At 36.3% G+C, this 22,490-nt stretch overlaps 2 protein-coding genes across 3 annotated transcripts; both read left to right on the forward strand.

Moving 5' to 3' along the window:
- The first annotated feature begins 3,653 nt into the window (after positions 1-3,653).
- On the forward strand, positions 3,654-12,153 carry LOC108193149 (oligouridylate-binding protein 1). 2 transcript variants are annotated; one of them, XM_017359677.2, is made up of 12 exons: positions 3,654-3,894; positions 6,104-6,165; positions 6,650-6,752; positions 7,603-7,679; positions 7,751-7,812; positions 7,902-7,989; positions 8,114-8,189; positions 8,335-8,365; positions 8,535-8,651; positions 10,793-10,878; positions 11,099-11,272; positions 11,518-12,153. In XM_017359677.2, exons 1-12 carry the CDS (start codon positions 3,811-3,813, stop codon positions 11,770-11,772), a joined length of 1,215 nt encoding a protein of 404 aa, XP_017215166.1. In that variant the 5' UTR covers positions 3,654-3,810; the 3' UTR covers positions 11,773-12,153. The 2 variants fall into 2 exon arrangements, with proteins under 2 accessions (XP_017215166.1, XP_017215167.1); XM_017359678.2 differs by having other exon boundaries at positions 3,671-3,894; positions 10,796-10,878.
- Positions 12,154-20,366: 8,213 nt separating this feature from the next.
- LOC135147705 (UDP-glycosyltransferase 83A1-like) lies at positions 20,367-21,340 on the forward strand. The gene has a single exon (XM_064080954.1). It carries the CDS (start codon positions 20,429-20,431, stop codon positions 21,230-21,232), a length of 804 nt encoding a protein of 267 aa, XP_063937024.1. The 5' UTR covers positions 20,367-20,428; the 3' UTR covers positions 21,233-21,340.
- The last annotated feature ends 1,150 nt before the right edge of the window (positions 21,341-22,490 follow it).

A 22,490-nucleotide genomic window follows, 5' to 3' on the forward strand; every position in this document is an offset into this window, starting at 1 on the left:
CACCTATTACTTAGTATAAATTTAGTTAATTTTATTAGTTTTGTGATTAAATTTAATTTTATTATTATTTTTATGATTGAATTATTTGTTAAATAAATTAAGATTCTGCTAAAAGTTTTATTACGTATTCTGATAGTTAGTTTTATTATGTATTCTGCCAAAAGTTTTATTATGTATTTTGCTGAAAGTTTTATTATGTAAATTGATACTTAGCAAAAACTTTTCAAAGAAGCAAAGCAAAAATCCTTTTACAAGTAGGAATTTCTTGGCTCCAACTAAACTACTTGCAGCGGCAAAATTACACATTTCAGCAGAGAATCCTCCAGCAAAAAAGCACCAGATTCTTGAAATCTAAACAACTCAAGCAACCACCTGATACAGCACCACACCATTGATCAGCCCAACACAAACTCGACACTACACGTGCAAAAACCTCCCCAGAATCACAACAAACAAAATATGAAAAATTGCAGCAACCATCGATCTTAAGAGCCTACCACAAATAAATAAATCTCGCCATGCAATTAAATTATACAAGCCCATCTATGCATCAATACAGAGCTCTTCTGATCACAGTAATAAGACTTCCAGAAGAATAAAAACCACCCCCAATCCATGCACCAGTTACTGTGCTGAAAATAAAAACACCTGCAGGAACTTTCAAACCTGAAAAACTGAAGAAAATACGCTGATAGCTGCCAAGGCCAACTTATTGATGAGGTTATGCAATAACGGAGGCCTCCATTAACAACTAACAGCCTGATAAAGACATCCCAGTCACCCCTGTAATCAGAACAATAGCCTCTATGCTGGAATTCTACCAAAATACACCTACTAAAATCACAATTAGAAAATAAATGTGATACTGAATCCGGGGACCTTCACAAAACGCACCTGCATCCAGATTATGAGAATGTCAACTCTTTAATCGATCTTGAATTAGGAGTCTTCCCTTAACAGCCACCCAGAGTGTGAAGTAGTGCTTTGGAATGCTTTTCGGAAATCAAATCAAATTCCACCAAACAATTCTACTCCCAGGACCCTCTGCACTTGATAACAAAGAATTTTTTTCATATCCTTCTTTGATTTTTAAACCACTCTATCAAGGGTATCTAATAATCGAGGCCGAACGCCTCACAATTGAGGTATTCTCTCCAGAATATCAGCAGGCCAGTTCCAACAACCATCAACGACAAAATCAGCTGGCCTATCATAAATATTCAACCTCATTGCCACAATATCACGATGACTACAAAATGAAGAAAATGGTTTCTCCAAGGCCCAGGTATCAAACAAAAACCAATATGCCTCCCATTGCCCAATTCTTGACGAATAAACGGCCTAACCTCTTCACGCAATGCCAATATATTTTTCTAGCTCCATGAGTCCCGTGCTTCTTTAAAATTCCAGAAACTTCATCCTCTAATACAGTAGCCATGAACCCACTTTACCCACAACGAACATTTAAGAGAGACAATGTTCCAGATATGATAAGTAATGAGGGCCTTGTTCCAACAACGGAGAGATTTCAGCCCCAGACCTCCCTCTTTCTTAGGCACACACATCTTTCCATGCCACTTCCCTTTCGACGCATCCACCCCTTCCCAAATAAAACCTCGGATGAGTTTCTCAATTCGTTTAGTAACTGAAATAAGCAGAATGAAAATAAAACCCTAATAAACCTACAACGACATTTAAACAGATGTCGCAAGTTGAACTCTCCCAGCGTAATTCAACCCCTTATTCTCACAAGAATCAATTTTATCTCGCACTTTTTGAATCAAAGGCCTACAATCATTCACCCACAGCCTGGTTGAATATAAGAGGAACACCCAAATTAAACACAGGAGGGAACCGACAATAAACTCCTGAATATTTCGAATTAATAACATATTCTCACGAGAAAAATGTTGAAAATATATTACTTTTTGCCTTATTTGGCCACAACCCAGAACACCGCCCAAACTCATCCAGAGAATCTTTCAAGATCTGAATAGAATAAGGATCGCAAGCACTAAACAAAGGTTAAATGAGTTATACCCTGTTTAGATCATTTAAAATTCCCTTATTTAGCTATTCTCCGTTTCAGCGTCAACGAAAACATCTGCATCACCAAAGTAAATAATCAAGGAGATAATGAATCTCCTTGCCTGATCCCTTTCTCACCCATGAAAACCACGTGCATCGCAAGAACACGTAAAAGAATGTAACGTAATGTATTGAATACCTAATTTGAACATTATCAGCAATTTTTTAGAATCGTGAAATATACATATAATTCAGTATATGATCTTCATTATGCATTGAAGTACTGTGTTTTTCTATTGAATTACGAATGGATGATTGACAGCTTGGGAGGTTTGAAATTCCATAAATAAAAAGATTTAAAAATATTAACAATATGGTGTTATACGAAAATGCCCTTAGTAGTCTGATTTTTGGATATACTCTGATTGAAATTAAAATAGGTAATGTGGAGATATTATCTAAAAAATCAACGGCATCTAAGGAGTTTTCTCGATTTTCTTGATAACAAGGTTTTCTCTAGAACCTCACCATTTATTAAATGTATACGAAGATAATAAGCATGATCACATTAAATAAATAATTTTTAATGAAGATATAAACTTAAATAAGATATTACAATTTTATAAAATGATGACTATTTATTTGCAAATATGATGGTGTTAAAATATAATATATATATATATATATATATATATATAGAGGCAAGTGATCAAATAGAAACTAATGTTATTCTAGAAACTAGAAACCACTCCCATGATCACTGTTTATAACTACTAACATCACTCGTTTATACGCTAGTTATCATTATTTTATGCAGTTAAATTAGCAATTTTCATTATTGATAATTGAAAAAATTTACTTATGTTTGCTATTGGTTATCGATCATTGATGATCAATTATAGTTGTAGGAGGTCTATGATGGTAAAAAAATGATGAGATGAGGTGTGTGCTGGTGGTAAATAATCACTAGTAATGGCAAGTAATGGTGACAAGTGGTGGTAGGTCAATCGTGGGTATAGGTGACCGCGGTAGTAGTTGAATGGGTTGATAATGATGCCCGAAGGTTTATCAATGTGGTATGAGTGAAGATGATGATGATATATGTTGTATATATGTATATTTATATATCTATATTTCTGAGATTTCTTGTATAGGAAATAGTGATTTGTGGTGTACAAACGAGTGACATTTGCAGTTAAAAATAGTGATAAAAAATTGGTCAGATACTAGTTTCTAGTTTCTAGGCTAATTTAGTTTCTAGTGGAGTAAGCCCCTATATATATATATATGAGTTTGAATCGAATATGAACCGTGGATCATATTCGGTTATTCGAGGAGGATCATATTGTGAAAAATTATATGAGACCGAATCTGAGCGGGTATATGTGTGCTCGTATCCGGAATCATATATTATACGGGCTTAATTTTTCCGCCAAATTTAGATCGTTTTCAAAATGGATATGAGACATATATCATATTTCTGAGCCGGATATGAGCCGAGACACCGAATACTCCGTATCAGCCTAACAAACAGTCCACTTGATATCAAAAATCAACGGTTGAAATGAAAGCTTTACATTCAACCCGTACATAGACAATTTACAAGTGAAAAATTGACGGCCTTTATAACATAAATCGTCTCTCTCACATTTTCGCCAGTACCTTTTTTTCTCTCTCTTGGTTTCCCTCTTAATTTTCTTCTTCTTCCAAACAAAACCCTAGAATTTTTTTTTGAAAAAAAATCTGTATCTATATTCTATACACACAATTAATCAGTAGAAGATGCAGTATCAGCAGAGGTTGAAGCAACAGCAAGCATTGATGCAACAATCTCTTTATCATCCTGGCCTTTTGGCCCCTCCCCAGGTGATTTTTTCCTCCTTTCTTTCTAAAGATTTGAGCTTTTTCCTTTTTCTTTGATTTCTATGTGAAATGATAATTTTGGGACAAGAATATCTATTTTTGATATTCTAGGTTTGATTTCTGTGTGAAGATTAAATTTTGGGTTTGGGTCCTGCAGTTCTTGTTAGTCTATTGATTGGATGAGTAGTGTGTTTAAGGAAATTAATATAATTTATCCCTATATCTATACATATATGCACAATTTTTACTTTAGAAAGGTCAATGTGCACCTCAGTTTAGCTGATTTTTAGCTTGCCTGTGACAGTGTTGGCTGCATGGTTTTCTTTGAAACAACGCCTATGTGCGTTAACTTTGTATTTTTTCAAAAGCTAATGCTGTGTTCCATTGGATAGCATGCCAAGGAGAGAAATTGATTGATATTCAATATACATTTATTAACTTATATTTCAACTAAACCAAACATATCTACGTATTCTGCTGGGATGCCGACCTTAGAGAATCTTGAAGAGATTAGCTATATAATGTCTGATTTGAAGAAACATGGTGCAAAATGTCACTCCTACATTATCCTAGCCTTTTCCCTCAAAAGTTAGAATCCCTCCTTACTTTTAAGAGCAACTCCAAGAGTTGCTTAACAAACTCCTCAAAAAAATTATAATAAAGTCATTTAAGATATTAATACATGTATTGACTCCAACAGTCTTCCCCAAAATACATCTCTATGTGTTTTATGTTTATTTTCTGTTCGTAAAGGTTATATGTACTTCACTGCATTGTATTAATTATGGGACTTTTTAGTGGCAAACCAACATATAATAGTATCAAATTAATTGAGTAGGCATTATATGCTCCTTATAGTTGAGGAGAGTTTTAGAGATCTTAAATTCTAAAGGGAGCATATAGGAGATTATTAAAGCTTGCATCAAACTCCTTAAAGCTTAGCTAAGATGATGGATAGAGCATCTTTTGGAGTTGCTTTAAGGAATGTGTAACCATTCCTCTTATTCTTCGAGAATAAAATATTTGTTTCCCTCCTTTTTCACCCTCTTTCCCACCTTTGTAACATTATTTCCCTCCGTATATATGTTGAATTTGATATTATAATAATAATAGGGAACACAAGTAAGGAGTGTTGTTGGAGTTGTCATTAAACATAATGTCCTAATTACTATAAGTTGCAATTTTTATCATATTTTTAGGAAATACACTAGGATGGTATCACAGATGCTCTTATCTCTACTTGAGCTCCCCGCAGAGATTCCTAAAAAAACATATTATAGAAAGACAAGAGACTGAGCATCTAATAAAAAGGCGAGAGACACATTGATGAACATTTTTGCATGACAGTAATGCATTTTTATATTTATTAATTGTACTTGTTTACTTGAGATATATGATCATAGGAAATTCACGCCTATTCAAATTTTACAGTCTCGCCTAATTCATCCTTGGCTTCCTCCAATGCTCATATTTTCTAGTCTATACCAGTGTTGTAGAATGCTTGGCAGTCTTAAGTTGTGAAGCTATTTTATGGCGTCAATTGGCTAGGCATGGATTAATTGGACACTAGAGTAATTTTTGTTTAAAACCATAGTTGACCCCTGAATCTGCTCTCTTTCATTTCTTCCCTATCTGATTCCAATTTTTCTGTCTGATCCTGATTTTTGCAAGAAATGCCTAGTTGCCTGATTTTTATGAATCTAGGCCTTTCCGCTTAGACACTGCCTAGGCTGATTTTTGGAACACTTTCTCTACCTGGCATAACTGAAAAGAAACCATTTATCACTTAGCATACAGACTTTAAGTTTTTGTGTTTTTTCAGTTTGATTGGCGGTTCATTTACTGTTAGCTATGTTCTAGGTTTTTGTTTTGTGTTTATTTTGAAATAAAAACAAGTAATCGTTATCACTTATTGTTGGGACACTTATATTTGTCATTCGTACTTCTACTTAAGTAGGAGCCTGGTAGACTCGTAGTTCTTTTATCTTATGTTTATTTGTTGGTTTTAATATCGAGTGCTTGTTCTGTCATGGTTTGGGAGGAACTTAATATTAAGTGCTCTCTGTGCATTGCTCTTTATTTGTTGGTTTTTTGGTTGTGGCATGTGGCTCTTGGATTTAAAATCGATACTCTTAATGCTCTTGTTGATACTTCCATAACCGGCCCATATTTAGGATATATTTTACTCTTTCCCCCATCTTTCAATTTGCAGATAGAGCCTATCTTGAGTGGTAACTTGCCTCCTGGGTTTGATCCAAGTACATGCCGCAGTGTGTGAGTGTTTTTCATTTTTTTCTTTACTCTCTCATTTTTTTAAAGACATCTTTCTTTTGTCTTGTTTGTTCTTTTTTCTTTGGATATTTTAGCCGAGACACTTTTACAGTTTATTTTCTAGGCCACTCTTTGAATAATGAGCTTTTGCCAAGTCTCTTTGAGTCTTTAAATAAATTTTTTAACAATGTCAAGCTAATTAAGATGGTAAGCACATTTTATGTCTGTTTATTTAATCTTAATTTGTATCAGTGCTTTATGTTGTCTGTTCTACAACTCTGTGGAAGGTTTTATATCGAATGTAAAAGTAGTACAGAAGTCCATGTGTGCCCACTGCACAGTTGATTATGTAGCACTTTTCTTGATACTGCACAGTTGGTTTAGTTATGTGGCATTTTTAATGAGCTATTGTGTCAATGTAGTATATTACTTTGGGTTTGCAAGTAATGTTAATTATTATACTTCTAATAAATGTGAGATGATGCAGTTATGTTGGGAACATCCACTCTCAAGTTACAGAACCTCTTCTGCAAGAGGTTTTCTCCAGCACTGGTCCCCTTGAAAGCTGCAAGCTCATACGAAAGGAGAAGGTGAACTCTCCCCCGCCCATTGAGTAGATTAGTCTTGCTGCTATCGTAATTATCAAACTAAAGTTTAAACTGATAGTTCACTATAATAATGATCAAGTTGCTTCATTGGCCCGTCCTTGGCTATTGGTAATGTTGTATACATTAATACTTATACCTTGCAGTTAATTATTTATCTCGGTATTCCAAGTTCCATTGTTTCAACATCTGTGAATTCACATTGAGGAGTGTTGATAAGGAATTAGTTAATTCCTATTTATTTGCAGATAAGTTGTTTTAAATTCTTTCACCATTGTTGCACATCAAGTGTGAATCCAGTGTCCCGTGTTTGTAATCATAATATATATTAGAACCTTATATTAATTTAGAACCTAGAACCAGTATGTGTTAGAGATTTTGTTTATTTAACGACTGAAATATATTTATATTTATCCATTTTGCTGCAGTACACAAATAATTGATTCGGGTGCAGCACACTGTATTATTCGCGACTTATAGAGAATTTTGTACCTATGCAACAAAATAAACTTTTATCCAAAATTACATAATCTTTGTAAAAGAATAAATCGTTATCCACAAGGTACAGCTTGTATTTTAGTCTTGTAATGTGTTAAAATAAATAATTATGCAAAGAAAATAGCTAACAATAAACAAAATACTATAGAAAAGTATTATGTTCTGCAGCATAATATGTAATATAGTTTTAAGGTTTTAATTTTATGGTGGTTCCGAAGCGGAACTTGGCACTATTTATATTTACACTTTTGCACAAATTATTGTATTAGATTAGATGTGGATGTTTCATGATTAAACCTACAGTACACATTAATTGTCATTTTTTCTTTGCTTGCAGTCATCGTATGGCTTTGTGGACTACTTTGATCGGAGATCAGCTGCCCTTGCTATTGTTTCTCTTAACGGCAGGCACTTGTGAGTAGAAATCACGTAAGTTGCAAACATCTTGATTATGTTCTATTGGCTTGCTGAACCTTAATTTTCAGGTTTGGGCAACCTATCAAAGTTAATTGGGCATATGCCAGTACTCAGAGGGCAGACACATCAGGTCTTTTTTCTCTTCCCCTCCTGTTAATCACTTCTACAAACTTGGAGCATTTAAACGATTATAAGTTATCCCCCTTTTTTTTTTTGCAGGCCACTTTAACATTTTTGTTGGTGATCTTAGCCCTGAAATTACAGATGCCACTCTTTTCGCTTGTTTCTCTGTATATAGTAGTTGCTCGTAAGTTTGCACATTCACTTGCTATAGATAAATATTTTCCTTTCAGAATTTAAATGTTTGGTATATGAATGAAGTAAATGGAAATATGATATTGTCTTGATTTTTCTTGAGAATATGTTTGCAGAGATGCTAGAGTTATGTGGGATCAGAAAACTGGGCGTTCAAGAGGATTTGGATTTGTTTCTTTCCAGAATCAACAGGTATGAAGTCTTCATGTTCATTTTTCACTTTCTTATTACCTCTTGGATATAGAATGTTGTACTTTTCCTCTCAACCCCACTTTGTCCCGCTCTATATTAGCTACATCCTAATATAATTGATTGATCGATATTTTCATGTGTTCAGGATGCTCAAAATGCAATCAATGAATTGAATGGTGAGGAACATATTTGTGTAGCTTTAAGTAATTCTAATTTTGTTTTTTCATTTACTAATATCTCCCTTCTACAATAATACTCTTCAAGAATGGAAAAGGAACATATATTAGATATTGTAATAAGTTAACTGAATTTCATTTAATGGTCACACAATGTTTAATATGGTAGGGAAGTGGCTTGGAAGCAGGCAAATTCGGTGCAACTGGGCAGCAAAGGGTGCAGGAGCTGATGACAAACAGAACTCAGATGTCAAGAGTGTTGTTGAATTAACAAGTGGAACATCAGGTGAGCTCCAGTGCCTTGAAATTTCAGATACTACTGAAGTAAAACTAATCACAAAATTTATGGAAGTATATTTTCTGTTTTTATTATTCCTGCTATATTGGTGTGGCTTACATAGCTGTTTATTTTAGTTAAAAATTAGTGTTTTGAACATCACGGTAAGCTCCAGTGCTTCAAAATTTCAGATACTACAGTAAAACTAATTACAATAATTATGGAAGTACAGTATAATCTGTTTTTATTATGTCTACCTTTGTCCTGGCTTTATGTGTAGCTCCTGTACCAATTAGAATTGGTTTCTACTGAAGTGAAATATTGAAGGGCTTTATAACTCTAAAAATACATGCAAACTAGTTGTAAGTTGTAACCAAAAGAAATTCAAATACTCACCTACAAATTTGCCTTCACTGAGGTTCCATCCTTCGACCTTTGTAAGGACGAGGGATTTCCACTAGGCTAAGCCTTGCACATGCGATTTGAAATTTTTTAATGTATTCTTTTGGTTTACAACTAAATATTTTCTCAGCTTGGCCTGATTATGTATTGCGGCGACTTGGAGGAGAATAGGAAAGTGGTTTAATGGGGCTGAGGTCCTGAGGAAAAGAAGCACTAAACCCATTTTTATAGCAGACATGTTACTGAATAAAAACTGAAAACTTGAGATGTCTGATCATACTTTTTTGCAAAATAGTCATTTGGTGCTTCACTGCTCATAGCATGCATTTTACCAGGGTGTTCTGGGATATTGGTTTTGGGAAAAAAAATAGTTGGGCTGGGGAGGGAAGTGTTGTTTGGTAAAGTTGTAAGGGGAAGGGTCAGATATGGAGGGGTTAGACAAGGATTTAATTAGTACATACTCAATATTTCCTACACCCCGTTGTGGGGTGTCCAGAAGGGTAAAAAGGGTTTGGACTTGCTTAAAAGTCAGTCTATTCACTCATAAAATTATCATGACTATGCCATTGTCATCATTGTGGCCTACTGGAAACTAATGATGTATACAACTACACGTTCAATTACGTACCCGCATATTAACCTATGAAGCAGAGTTGACTTGTGAATGAAACAAACTGAAAAAAGATCTGTATCAATAATTAATTATTAATTTATATACAGACCTTTATGTACATTTCAGCAGAATCAAGAATTTATACACATGCGTTACAGTATACTGTACTCTGTACTTTTTTTAATGTATTCCTATATTTTTGTTATTTTTTATTTTCTGAAATTTATATCATGTACTAAATCAGATACTTGTTTAAGAAGAGAACAAAAAATAATTTAATCATATTAGTTATTTTATGATGTAGTATCGTATAAATTGTTCTAAATAATTACTCGCTACTGCAATGTTTTTGTATAATTTGTTTTGATTAAAAACTATGTACTTTATGATGATACAACCTATATCATTCTGTAATCATAACATAATGTCATTGCATTATAATATTTATATAATTAGATTATTAAGTAATTATATAATTATTATATATACTGACCAACTGAACCTTTCATCAACCTCCCATTCAAACAAGGGAAGGGTTCAGCCAATTCTCACTTTACCTTTGCATTCAAAGAAGGAAAGAATTGGGTTGAACTCTTTTTATCTCTTCCCTCCACAGTCCCCAATCCGAAACACCACTTACATCTATTAATACAGGTATGTATTTTCTAGCCATTTTTTTTCTTGGAATTGATGATGAATCGGGTGATAATATTAAACAAAATTTAATGGTTCCATATATGAGATTTATATTTGGAAAGAATTCAAGCATCCGTCACAGTTCACTTTCAAGGAACAAATATAGATCTTGGTAAAATCCTGCGAGGGATGATGTAGGTTTTGGACATGGCTCATGTAAAAGTTGAGCACAAAAAGATAAGTAACTTCTTATACTTTATTTAATGGTTTTTTCTTCATTCTTGCATTTTCCGGATTTCTATTTGTGTCACCCGTGTAGAGAACCTTTGCAATCCTCTCATTTCCATCCGACTCATTAATCTACATTTGTCTTTTATATTGTCTCTCCACCATGCCTATAAATGAGCTGTTCTACTCTTTGTTCTATAAGTTTAGTATTCAACTCAGTAATGATTATCGTGTATCGGATTTGATTAGAGCATCTTTTGTTTTTGTGCAGAAGATGGTCAAGAGAAGATTAACGATGATGCTCCAGAGAATAATCCTCAGTATACGACTGTATATGTTGGCAATCTTGGTCCCGAGGTGAGCAAGTATAAATCTTGAGTCTAGTTGTAGGATTTTACTAATGATTAACAGTAATTCTAGAATCTATTAGGTTGATCACTAGTACTTATTTCTCTTAAATTTTGTTAGTATCAAAATTTGTGGCCTAATTTGTTTTGGGAATGTTTTGTTAGGTTTGCTGGTTTCATGCTATATTAGAACTTACCACTAACTGTTTCTCACAAGCAACACATTTCAGGTTACTTCAGTTGATCTCCACAGGCATTTCCATGCATTTAATGCCGGAGTTATTGAAGATGTTCGTGTTCAACGAGACAAAGGGTTTGGTTTTGTGAGATACAGTAACCATTCTGAAGCAGCTCGTGCTATTCAGATGGGTAATGCCAGGATTCTCTATGGCAAACCAATAAAGGTAGTCTACTGAAGGCTGATTCTTTGTGATTATGTTGCAATGGTGTGTAATGAATTTAAATAAACATTATTGTTTGAAGTAGGGTATAAGGTTCTGTGTTTTTTTTCCCATTTGGATCATTCCTCTTGTATTTAGTGCTCTTTTCTTGTACCTGATATCAGTATTCTGCAAGTGTTCCCTGATGTACTTGTTATTTTGATGTTTTCTGATTACAACAAGAAGCTCATTGTGACCTTATGTTGCAGTGCTCATGGGGTAGTAAGCCAACACCCCCAGGGACTAGCTCTACTCCTCTACCCCCTCCTAGTGCGGCAGTTCTTCCTGGATTTTCAGCAGCTGATCTTGTTGCATATGAAAGGCAGCTTGCTTTGGCCAAAATAGGTGGTGCACAAGCGCTGATGCAGCAACAGGTTCAGCGGATGGGTGCCGCTAATCCGGCAATGTACGATGGTGGATACCCGAGTATTGCCTCAACCCAGCCACCAATGTACTTCCAGTAATAGTAGTCAAGGAGCTCACTTAATTGTCAGAGAGATGTTAAGTTAAGAAGTTATGTAGGATGAGTTCTTATAATTGAATCTCTATTTACCCTAAAATTTGAATGCCCCATCCCCATCTTATGCACGCTTGCATAAATTATAGCTTTGTGTTCTCGGTTGGGGATGATGGACTTGGTCAGCTCAAATCAACCATGTCAGTGCAGATTGGCCACTAAATACTGATGAACATGGTCTAAGGTATTACGTTGTAGCATGTGTTAACGTATTCCCTTGTCGCTGCTCGATGGTTTGGGTCTCAACTTCTTTTGTTTTGCGACTTCCTTTTCTACTGGCTCTGTGCATTGCTCAAATGTTTTTAAGTAAATATTTTTATTAGATTGATATTGGTTGATTAGGACATATCTGCATAAAAGTATAGAAACCAGGGATAGTTTGTAGTATGGTTAAGTATTTTTTGTCTTTTTTAAATTACCGTTTTCTATGTTTTTTCTGACAAGTAAATTGAAATAAATTACGTAAACAAATGAACCAGCTCGTCTTAATTTTATTCTACTAGAGACGCACATGAATTATGTAAACTGTTTTCTATAAATGTCACTACGAGAATTTAAAAATTCAACTTAAACGTTCGAATTTATTTGACTTGATTTAAATACTGCAAATTAGCCCGAGACTATGTAATGCTTCCAAAATTTAACTTGAAAAGAAGTTCACGTAGGGTTCAAATTTTAAACTCTTACACTCCAAGAAAAGGAGTAGTCAAATGAGTAGAAATATAACTCTAGATAAACACCTGCAGGCTGCAGGTTATAAAAATTGTACGAATTTCATTTGATCTCAACACAAACATTTTCATTCGTTGTATAATGATTTTGTTTGGACGATGCTGGGTAAGAAAAACAAGATATTTGTACAATATTATTGATTTATTTCAATTGCTTGAGAATAGCAAGGTGCAAGTTGTATTATTCAAGAAGCAGATAAGACTAATTATCGATGTTTGTTCGAGGAAAATCGCAGGAAGTTCTAAATCCGAGTTTATTATCCAATGAATGCAGGAAGTGTCAGAGTAAACTGTTTCATCTATCGTCCACAATACCTACAATAAGCAGTGATTATTTGGGATATGAGTTTAGACTTTAGAACTATTTACCAAGCCCTGTGAATCTGTGTCCCCGCTTTTTAAGCGTTGTACTTCGTAAAAATATTTTAGTGATAAAAAATGATGTATGTTTAGCGTACAATGATTTTAAATTGTTATGTGTGCGAGAAATTTTATCCAATAACTGAGAATCTGTGTTAGTTACCGACTCCCGGCAATCATATGTCGAGGCCCAGGGCTATATATACTCCCTCTGTCCCTTTTATTTTTTTATACGTTACTTTTTGACACGTTTTTTCACATTCATTTAAAGTATAGTTTCATAATATATTTTTTTAATTTTTCCTCTGAATAAAAGTTGATGTTTAAACTTTTATTCAAAAAAAAATTTGAAAAAAATTATAAAATTATATTTTATGGGAGTTTTAAAATACGTGCAACCAGTAAAACTAAACAACCAAAACAACCACCGAAGACGAGGCAGTATATATATATGACATTACTCCGATACAAACCTTTACATCCAAATATAGCACACCAAACTGAAGTGTTAGAAAGCAGGACACGGAACCCATTTTCAGTTTGACACGTCTGTGACTAGAGCCACAGATAATTTCCAAACATATGTAACCACAAGCCGTACGCAAGAGCACTTAATTAGTCAATATAAGTAGCCCCGAATACTGCAGAGGTTACGGAGCCGCAAAAATACGATGACAATCCCGCATGTACTAGCTGTACCATATCCAGGACAAGGTCATGTAATTCCAATGATAGAACTTATGCAGAGACTTGCACAGCATGGCCCTAAAGTTACCATAGTAAACGCAGACTTCATTCACACTCGAGTTATGAACGCTTTGCCGAGAAATGAAGACTTGGGAGAAAATCTAAACCTGGTTTCGATCCCAGATGGTTTGGAACCATGGGAAGACAGGAACGATATCTTGAAGGTTTCTGTCGCGATGCAACGAGTCATGCCCAAAGAGCTGGAGGAGTTGATACGAAAAATTGATGAAGGTGCAGATGAGAACTGTTACAGATAGTGGTCAAGAGTGCAGCAACACAGCAAGTTCAACTGGGCAGCTGCACACAGGAACAAAACAAGAGCAAGTGGTGACAAAGACAGTTACATCTTAGCTGGCATTCTGTTACAAATAGCACGAGCTACATCACTGTATATAGAATCGTGTAGATAGTTCTAGAATTAGACTGATGACTATATAAGTAGGATGGTGGTGTATTCAAACTCTCAAGCTCTATTTTTACATAGCATCAATATAATGTCTTCTTCTTTGAGCTTAGTTTTCTGATTGCTTTAATGGCTCAACTGTGTTTTGTGATATGGTATCAGAGCGAAACACACGCTTCTTCCGCAGATTTACAGTACTAGATGCGTTCATATGCTTCAGCTCTTAATTCATCTCTAGGATCTTCATCCATGGCGGCACCTAACACAACGATCGATATTAATCATCCGTATTTTCTCAGTTCTTCAGATCATCCTGGCCTATCTCTAGTTACAGAGACGCTAACTGATCAGAATTTTCACTGTTGGAGTCGTTCGATCCAGATCGCTCTCTCTACAAAGCTTAAGCTAGGGTTCATTGATGGAACTCTTCCAGCACCTGCAACTAATTCGCCACAATTTGTGTTGTGGAAACGTGGCAACGATCTTGTGATTTCATGGATTCTGAACTCTGTTTCACCAGATATCAAGCAGAGTGTTGTTTATATGTCCACAGCGAAGCAGATTTGGGACGATCTTTTCACTCGATATTCTCAGAGCAATGTACCTCGAATGTTCAATCTTAGAAAGGATCTTGCATCTCTCTCGCAAGGTACACAGTCTATTAACACTTACTTCACAAAATTCCGTGGACTGCTTGATGAATTGGCGAATTTAGATCCTATACCTAGATGTCAAACTCCTAATTGTCAAGCTACTAATTGTGCCTTGGACAAATATGAGGCACGAATCACACTTAGTCAATTTCTCATGGGACTGAATGAGCAATTCACCGCCACAAGAGGCCACATATTGTTAATGAAACCGTTACCAGATATCAGTCAAGCCTATGCCATGCTATTACAGGATGAAAATCAAAGGAACAACAATCATACAGCTAGTTTCACTGAAAGTGTAGCTATGAATGCTCGATTTGCTAACTCATCTCAGAACAACAAGAAAGCGTGATGATAGAAAAGTCAGTGATACTAGCAACACTACTTGTGATTACTGTCATCTCTCAGGTCATTCCAGAGAGAAATGTTTTGCTCTGCACGGATATCCTGACTGGCACAGGTTGTATGGTCAACCCAAGCCTAAAGTCAGGAACAATCCTAAACCTGCTGTTGCCAATGTTACTGCTCAGACTCCTGCAACAACAATTGCAACATCTTCTGTCTCTCAAACCTTGCCGACATCTGATACACTCTCTGAGGCTCAATGTCATCAGCTGATTTCAATGCTTCAATCAAAGCTTGGTCCAACAACTTATGCTAATGCTCCGTGGCTACAGAACAGTACTAACACTGTTTCAGGTTATCTCTCTACTAACTCAGTCATATTTGCCTCACCTGTTGTAATTGATGAATCACGAGATACTTGGATTCTTGACTCCGGAGCTACGCATCACATTACACCTCATTTAGACCTGGTTGATAATCCAGTGTCTATGAACTCACAGCTACACTTGCCTAATGGTGATAAGTCAACAGTCACACATATTGGCACTATAAGACTAACACCTGAAATTAGTCTGAAAAATGTGCTTGTTGTGCCTCTATTTCATTGCAATCTGCTCTCTATTCCTCAACTTACTCAGCATACCTCTGCTTCTGTATGTTTTTCTGCTACTAAATGCTTAATGCAGGACCCTGTATTGATGATGGAGAGAGAGATTGGTAATTTGGTTGATGGACTTTACAAGCTGAATACAACTACACTCAAGTCTCAGAAGTCTGTCTGGTTAAAGGCATTCAATATTAACTGCAATCTGGATACTTATGTTCAACAGTGGCACTGGAGGTTGGGGCATCCATCAGTCACTGTACTTTCTCATATCAAACACTTGTCTATTCCATCTACTAGTAGCCTACACAATTGTGATGTGTGTCACTTGTCTAAACAAGTTAAATTACCCTTCCCTCATAGAGAGTCTAGAAGTGCACATGTGTTTGAGATAATTCAGTGTGATGTATGGGGGCCTTACAAATACTCTACTCATGGCAATTGTACTAAGTTTTTGACAATAGTGGATGATTTTTCGAAATGCACCTGGGTTTTTCTCTGCTGTTCTAAATCTCAAGTACCTCAACTTATCAAAGATTTTGTTCAATATGTTTCCACTCAATTTGATAAGTCAGTGAAAATAATCCGTTCTGATAATGGATCAGAATTTGCCAACAATGATCTTCAAATTTTTTGTGCCAGTGCTGGTATTTTACAGCAATTCTCTTGTGCTCATACTCCTCAACAGAACGGAACTGTTGAGAGGAAGCACCAGCATTTACTCAATGTTGCTAGATCTCTGAGATTTCAAGCTAATTTACCCATTTCTTTCTGGGGGGACTGCATTTTAACTGCAACTCATCTCATAAATATGTTACCTACTCCAGTTCTTAACTACAAATCTCCACATGAAGTTTTATTTCATGAGCCTCCTGATTACACATCTCTGAAAGCATTTGGGTGTCTATGCTATATTTCAGATTTGTATTCTCCTCCAGATAAATTTAAGCCTAAGACATTAAGGTGTGTCTTCTTAGGTTATCCTTTCAACAAGAAAGGTTATAGGGTTATGGAATTGTCTACAAAGAAATGTTATATTACAAGAGATATCAAGTTTGTAGAACATCAATTTCCATTTCATACTATATCTACTAGCTCTAAGCCTGTAGCTGATTCAATGTTCACCAGTTCACCTTTTCATGAGTTGTATTCTTCAGAGTCAACTCCTACTACTCCTATTCCTCCTGTGCCAAACAATGATCAGTCTGGACACACTGAGACACCAGTAGAGGTCTCTCCCACTGCTTCACCTACTAAGACTGCAGACACAGCATTACCTATTATTCCTGTTAGACCTGCTCGCATCAAAAAGCTTCCTGCCAAGTTCCAGGACTATACAGGATTACCAATCTCTGCTCATCCATCTGCAGGTCTCATTTCAGGAAAGCAGTTGTCAGCTACTTGCACTTATCCTTTATAGGATTATATGACATATCGTCAGTTTTCTCCTTCCTACATCAATTTTCTGTGTGCTACTGCTGCACTGCCTGTTCCATATACTTTTAAACAAGCTAGTCAAGATGCAAACTGGCTCAAGGCTATGAAAGTTGAATTACAGGCTTTGGAATCCAATAATACATGGGAGCTTGTTCCCAAGCCTGCAGATAAACATATTGTTGATTGTAAGTGGGTTTTCAAGATTAAATATCTTCCAGATGGCTCTATTGACAGATACAAAGCCCGTCTCGTTGCAAAAGGTTTCACTCAAAAGTATGGCCTTGATTTCTTTGAGACATTCGCACCGGTTGCCAAGATGACAACTGTGAGATTGTTTATTGCTGTAGCTGCTTCTCAACAGTGGTCAATAACCCAACTAGATGTTACAAACGCTTTTCTTCATGGTGATCTGCATGAAGATGTGTATATGAGAATCCCTCCTGGCTACACTCAACTGTCATCCATCCCTGCTGTTAATGCAATTACTGATATTGGAGATTGGGTTTGTAAACTCATCAAATCTATCTATGGTCTACGCCAGGCACCTCGATGTTGGTTCACTAAATTTTTTGTGACACTCATGAAGTTTGGGTTCACACAATGTCATGCTGACAACAGCTTGTTTACTTACCAGAAAGATGCTCAATTTGTTGCTGTACTTGTATACGTTGATGACATTCTGATCACAGGAACTTGCAAAACTTTGATTCAAGAGGTAATTAGCATTATGGCTAAGGCTTTCAAGGTTAAAGATCTGGGTTCTCTTAAATACTTTCTTGGAATTGAAGCAGCAAGATCTCTCTCTGGCATTTATCTACATCAAAGAAAATACACTCTTGATATTTTAACAGATACGGGGCTTACTGCTGCTAAGCCATCCAAAATCCCAATGGAACAGAATCATACCCTGACTGCTACCACTAGTTCTCACTTATCTGACAAGGACACCTTCCTGTACAGACGACTTGTTGGACGTCTTATTTACCTCACTGTCACCAGACCTGACATTTCTTATTCTGTTCAAGTGCTTTCTCAATTTCTGGCCAAACCCAGAACTGATCATCTCACTGCTGCATATAAAGTTGTACGTTATCTCAAACAATCTCCTGGTCAAGGCATTTTCTTTAGCACCAATTCCACACCTACTTTGACTGCGTTTTGTGATTCTGATTGGGGTGGCTGTCATCAGACTCGGCATTCACTCACTGGTTATTGCATGTTGTTTGGCTCTTCTATTATCTCCTGGAAAAGCAAAAAGCAACACACGATTTCCCGTTCATCAGCTGAGGCTGAGTATCGGTGTATGGCAGATGCGTGTTGTGAACTCACCTGGTTACTAAGCTTGTTCAAAACATTTGGCTATCATACTCTTACACCAGTTTCTCTTCATTGTGACAGCAAGTCAGCTCTTCACATTGCCAGTAATCCTGTGTTTCACGAGCGTACGAAACACATTGATATAGATTGTCATCTAGTTCGTGAACAACTTCAACTTGGGGTCATCAAGACTCAGTATATTCCATCAAATGCTCAACCTGCTGATATTTTTACCAAAGCATTATCTTCTAGTCAGTTGAGTCTTCTGTTGTCCAAGTTGGGTGTTTGCAACATGTTCAAACCCTCCAACTTGAGGGGGGATGTTACAGATAGTGGTCAAGAGTGCAGCAACACAGCAAGTTCAACTGGGCAGCTGCACACAGGAACAAAACAAGAGCAAGTGGTGACAAAGACAGTTACATCTTAGCTGGCATTCTGTTACAAATAGCACGAGCTACATCACTGTATATAGAATCGTGTAGATAGTTCTAGAATTAGACTGATGACTATATAAGTAGGATGGTGGTGTATTCAAACTCTCAAGCTCTATTTTTACATAGCATCAATATAATGTCTTCTTCTTTGAGCTTAGTTTTCTGATTGCTTTAATGGCGCAACTGTGTTTTGTGATAAGAACAAAATCAGCTGTGTTATTGCTAACGGGACCATGGGATGGGCTGTGGATGTGGCCAAAAGGATGGGAATCAAGGTAGGAGTTGTCTGGTTTGCATCAGCTGCGACGCTGGCCTCTATACACAGTATTCCTAGGCTCATTGACGATGGAATACTGAACAAAGAAGATGGTAAGATCTCATGTGTTTTCAACTTTTCTGAGTTCTGACTGATATGTGACATAGGGTACCCGCTGCCCAGGATTTATATACTAAGTGCATGTTTGGCTCGGCTTCTACTTGTAAAAAGCCAGAAGTATGTACTTTTAAAAAGTTGAAAATTTTAACTTTTTTCCAAGATTTATATTTTTTTAGACACTTTAAGTGACTTATTTCTTATTTCTAATCCATTTTTTTAATTTAATTAAAAAGTCACATTTTTTTTAAAGTTACCCAAACAGACCCTAACTCTGCACGGTTATCTCTATTAAATTACTATATTTATATTATACTTAAATATAGAAATATATAGTGTTTTATGTTAATTAATAATATAATTTATATGGAAAAAGAGAATTAGGGGAAGATAATTGAAGATGATCTCTACTAAATTATGATTATATTATACTTAAACTCAGAAATATTTTTCTAAAAAATATGTAAGTGTTGTCTGTTAATTAATATTGTAGTTTACGAGAATAAATAGAGAACAATAAAAAAATTTATTCTGTTTATATAATTTAAATCAATAATAATAATACAGGATCGCGTTCGGTGGAGAACGGTTATTGATGTGAGAACACTATTATTCTGTTGCAATTATTCTGTTGCAGAACAATACAACATTACGAAAATAAAAAATTTCAAAATAATTATTTTGCACTTTCTAAGAACTTGCAAACAATTATTCTGAGAGTGGATCACTGTCTAATAATATTTTATTTTTAAAAATATTATCAATGCCATGAGAACACTATACAATTCGGCGAATAATCATATTATTTTGACAACGATTTAACCCAACCCTCTTATAAACAGTGTTACATATATATACATGTTCATTCGTCGTAAAATGAACATACATGAATGTTCATTTGATCTAAACACCACATTTTTTTTCCCGCTAACTTGCATTCCTTCAGGCCGAAGGGCTAATTAAGCATGAGCAAAACATTTTCATTCGTTGTAAAATGAGATTTTGTTTGGAAGATACCGGGTTTTCGTACAATATTATTTCAATTGCTTGAGAATAGCAACAAGGTACAAGTTGTATTATTCAAGAAGCAGATAAGACTAATTATCAATCTTTGTTCGAGCAAAATCACAGGAAGTGTCGCAAAGAGTGAACTGTTTCAGCTATCATCCACCATACCAGCAATAAGCAGCGAAACATTAATGTGGACCAGCTTCAACGACGCGGCCATAAGGAAAAACTGTTTTCAACTTCTTTCAAACTGCAATCAATCCATGAAACTCGCAGACTTGATAATATGCAATTCGGCTTACGAGCTTGAGGCAGCTGCATTTTCCGCAATCCCGAATGTGTTGCCAGTTGGTCCTCTATCAGCAACCAGCATGCCTAGAAACAAAGCAGGCAATTTCTGGTCAGTGGACTCATCCTGCTTGTCCTGGCTCGATCAGCAGCCAGTCTGCTCAGTCATATTCGTCGCGTTTGGGAGCTTCACAGTTTTTGATCAGATACAATTTCAAGAATTGGCTCTAGGGCTTGAGCTGACCAATAAGCCTTTCCTTTGGGTGGTGCGTCCGGATATAACTACTGACACACAAGTAGTATACCCTGATGGATTTCAGGACCGGGTAGGTAGTCGCGGAAAGCTGGTGGGTTGGGCACCACAGGAGAAGGTTCTGAGTCATCCTGCTGTAGCGTGCTTCTTGAGTCATTGTGGCTGGAACTCGACGATAGAAGGTGTTAGTAATGGGGTGCCTTTCCTTTGTTGGCCTTATTTTGCGGATCAGTTGTCTAATCAGGCCTACATATGTGAAATTTGGAAGACGGGGTTGGGATTTGAAAGAGATGAAGCGGGTATTATCAGACAGGATGAGATTGTGAATAAGGTGAAACAGCTGTTTAATGGCAATTACGGAGCTCGTGCTTTGGAACTTCAATCAAAGGTCCGAGAAGATGGCAGCTCCAAGAAGAATCTGAGCAACTTTTTTGATTGGGTTAGAGTTGAATAATTCATTTACTTGGAAATGTTTTAGAAGAATATAAAAAATGTTTTATTGTTATTTGTAAGGGGTGCGAATATCACCTTCACCAATACAACGACTTTTTTAGTTATTTAACTGATTAATGTGTCTTCATTTTGCTAACATTGAGAGATCCAGGCGAAGGAGGAATAAATTGATTGCTATATACAATGCTCATCTAGCCTATGGGAAACGCAAACCTGAAGATACTCTCGCTGGCTTGCAACTTGTGTGCGATGTTGTCAAGGATCTAGTGACTGAGACTCGCAACTTAAAAGATTCCCAACTTCCTGTAGTTAGTGATTTGGAGAATTCAGTCTAATTACGAAGTTCTTACATCCAAAATTCTTCTTATCATAATGAAAAGTTATCTGATCAAATGTCCACAGCCTCCATCCCTTTTGTTCTAGTGATCCCATGGATTTCCTTGTGTGATCACTTTTTGCTTTTCTGGAATATAAGATGCATTTTGGTAACCCGCAGGTGTTGTAAGTTTAAACAAGGAATACTGTCTTTTTAAGAGGCTGAATCCCTCCCTTTTAACTATCTCGGGCTTCCGTAAGAATATTTGAAAACAAATGTATGGTCCCTGCTTGAATATGTTTGAACTCCCCCCACCCCCTGTCCCAAATATCTTTAGATGGGATTAATAATTTTATTGTGAGGATTCTTGTTTACTATAATAGGGTTACTGCAGTTGTTACAGACTCGGGTTATATGGCGGTAGTTATCTTGGGCATTCTTGTTTACTATATATAAAACTACTTAGTAAGAGTTGCAGTCGGATCCGAGCTCCAGTAGACAGCAAGCCCCATCAACCAGACAAGCTGGAGGAGACAAGCTACCTCACAGAAAGGATGACCAAGCTCCAAGGGTTGTTTTTTCTCCCCTGCTTTCACCCTCCCGTTTAGACGGGCCTATTCTTTTCCCTTGTAGTATTCTCTACAGCAATAGCAGATAAATGGAACTAACTGGAGGGGTGGTTTGCTCGCTTAGTAGTCTTATTGAGCTCGAGTTCCTCTTCTGGTGATTAAGGGAGAACTTCATTAAAACAAAACTGAACAAGACATTTGACCGCTGTACATTGCTAACATTAGAAGATGAAATAATCGAGAATCTCGAGTAACTGGCCAAGCCGGAAACGGCTGCTAATACCCCGTAGGCTGACGAGCAAAAGGAGGAATCCGCCCGAGGAGGGGCTCACAATAAGGATTCGAAAGATTAGGTGTTTTTATCAACTTCACCG

Source organism: Daucus carota, chromosome 7, assembly GCF_001625215.2.
Source record: "Daucus carota subsp. sativus chromosome 7, DH1 v3.0, whole genome shotgun sequence".
Lineage (NCBI taxonomy): Eukaryota > Viridiplantae > Streptophyta > Magnoliopsida > Apiales > Apiaceae > Daucus > Daucus carota.

What these genes read in the sequence shown, in the direction of transcription:
- LOC108193149 (XM_017359677.2), top strand. Translation starts at nt 3,811, where the DNA reads ATGCAGTATCAGCAGAGGTTGAAGCAACAGCAAGCATTGATGCAACAA. An exon ending in GCCTTTTGGCCCCTCCCCAG is followed by an intron (nt 3,895 to 6,103) that starts GTGATTTTTTCC and finishes TTCAATTTGCAG; the next exon opens with ATAGAGCCTATCTTGAGTGG. An exon ending in TCTGTATATAGTAGTTGCTC is followed by an intron (nt 7,990 to 8,113) that starts GTAAGTTTGCAC and finishes ATATGTTTGCAG; the next exon opens with AGATGCTAGAGTTATGTGGG.
- LOC135147705 (XM_064080954.1), top strand. Translation starts at nt 20,429, where the DNA reads ATGTGGACCAGCTTCAACGACGCGGCCATAAGGAAAAACTGTTTTCAA.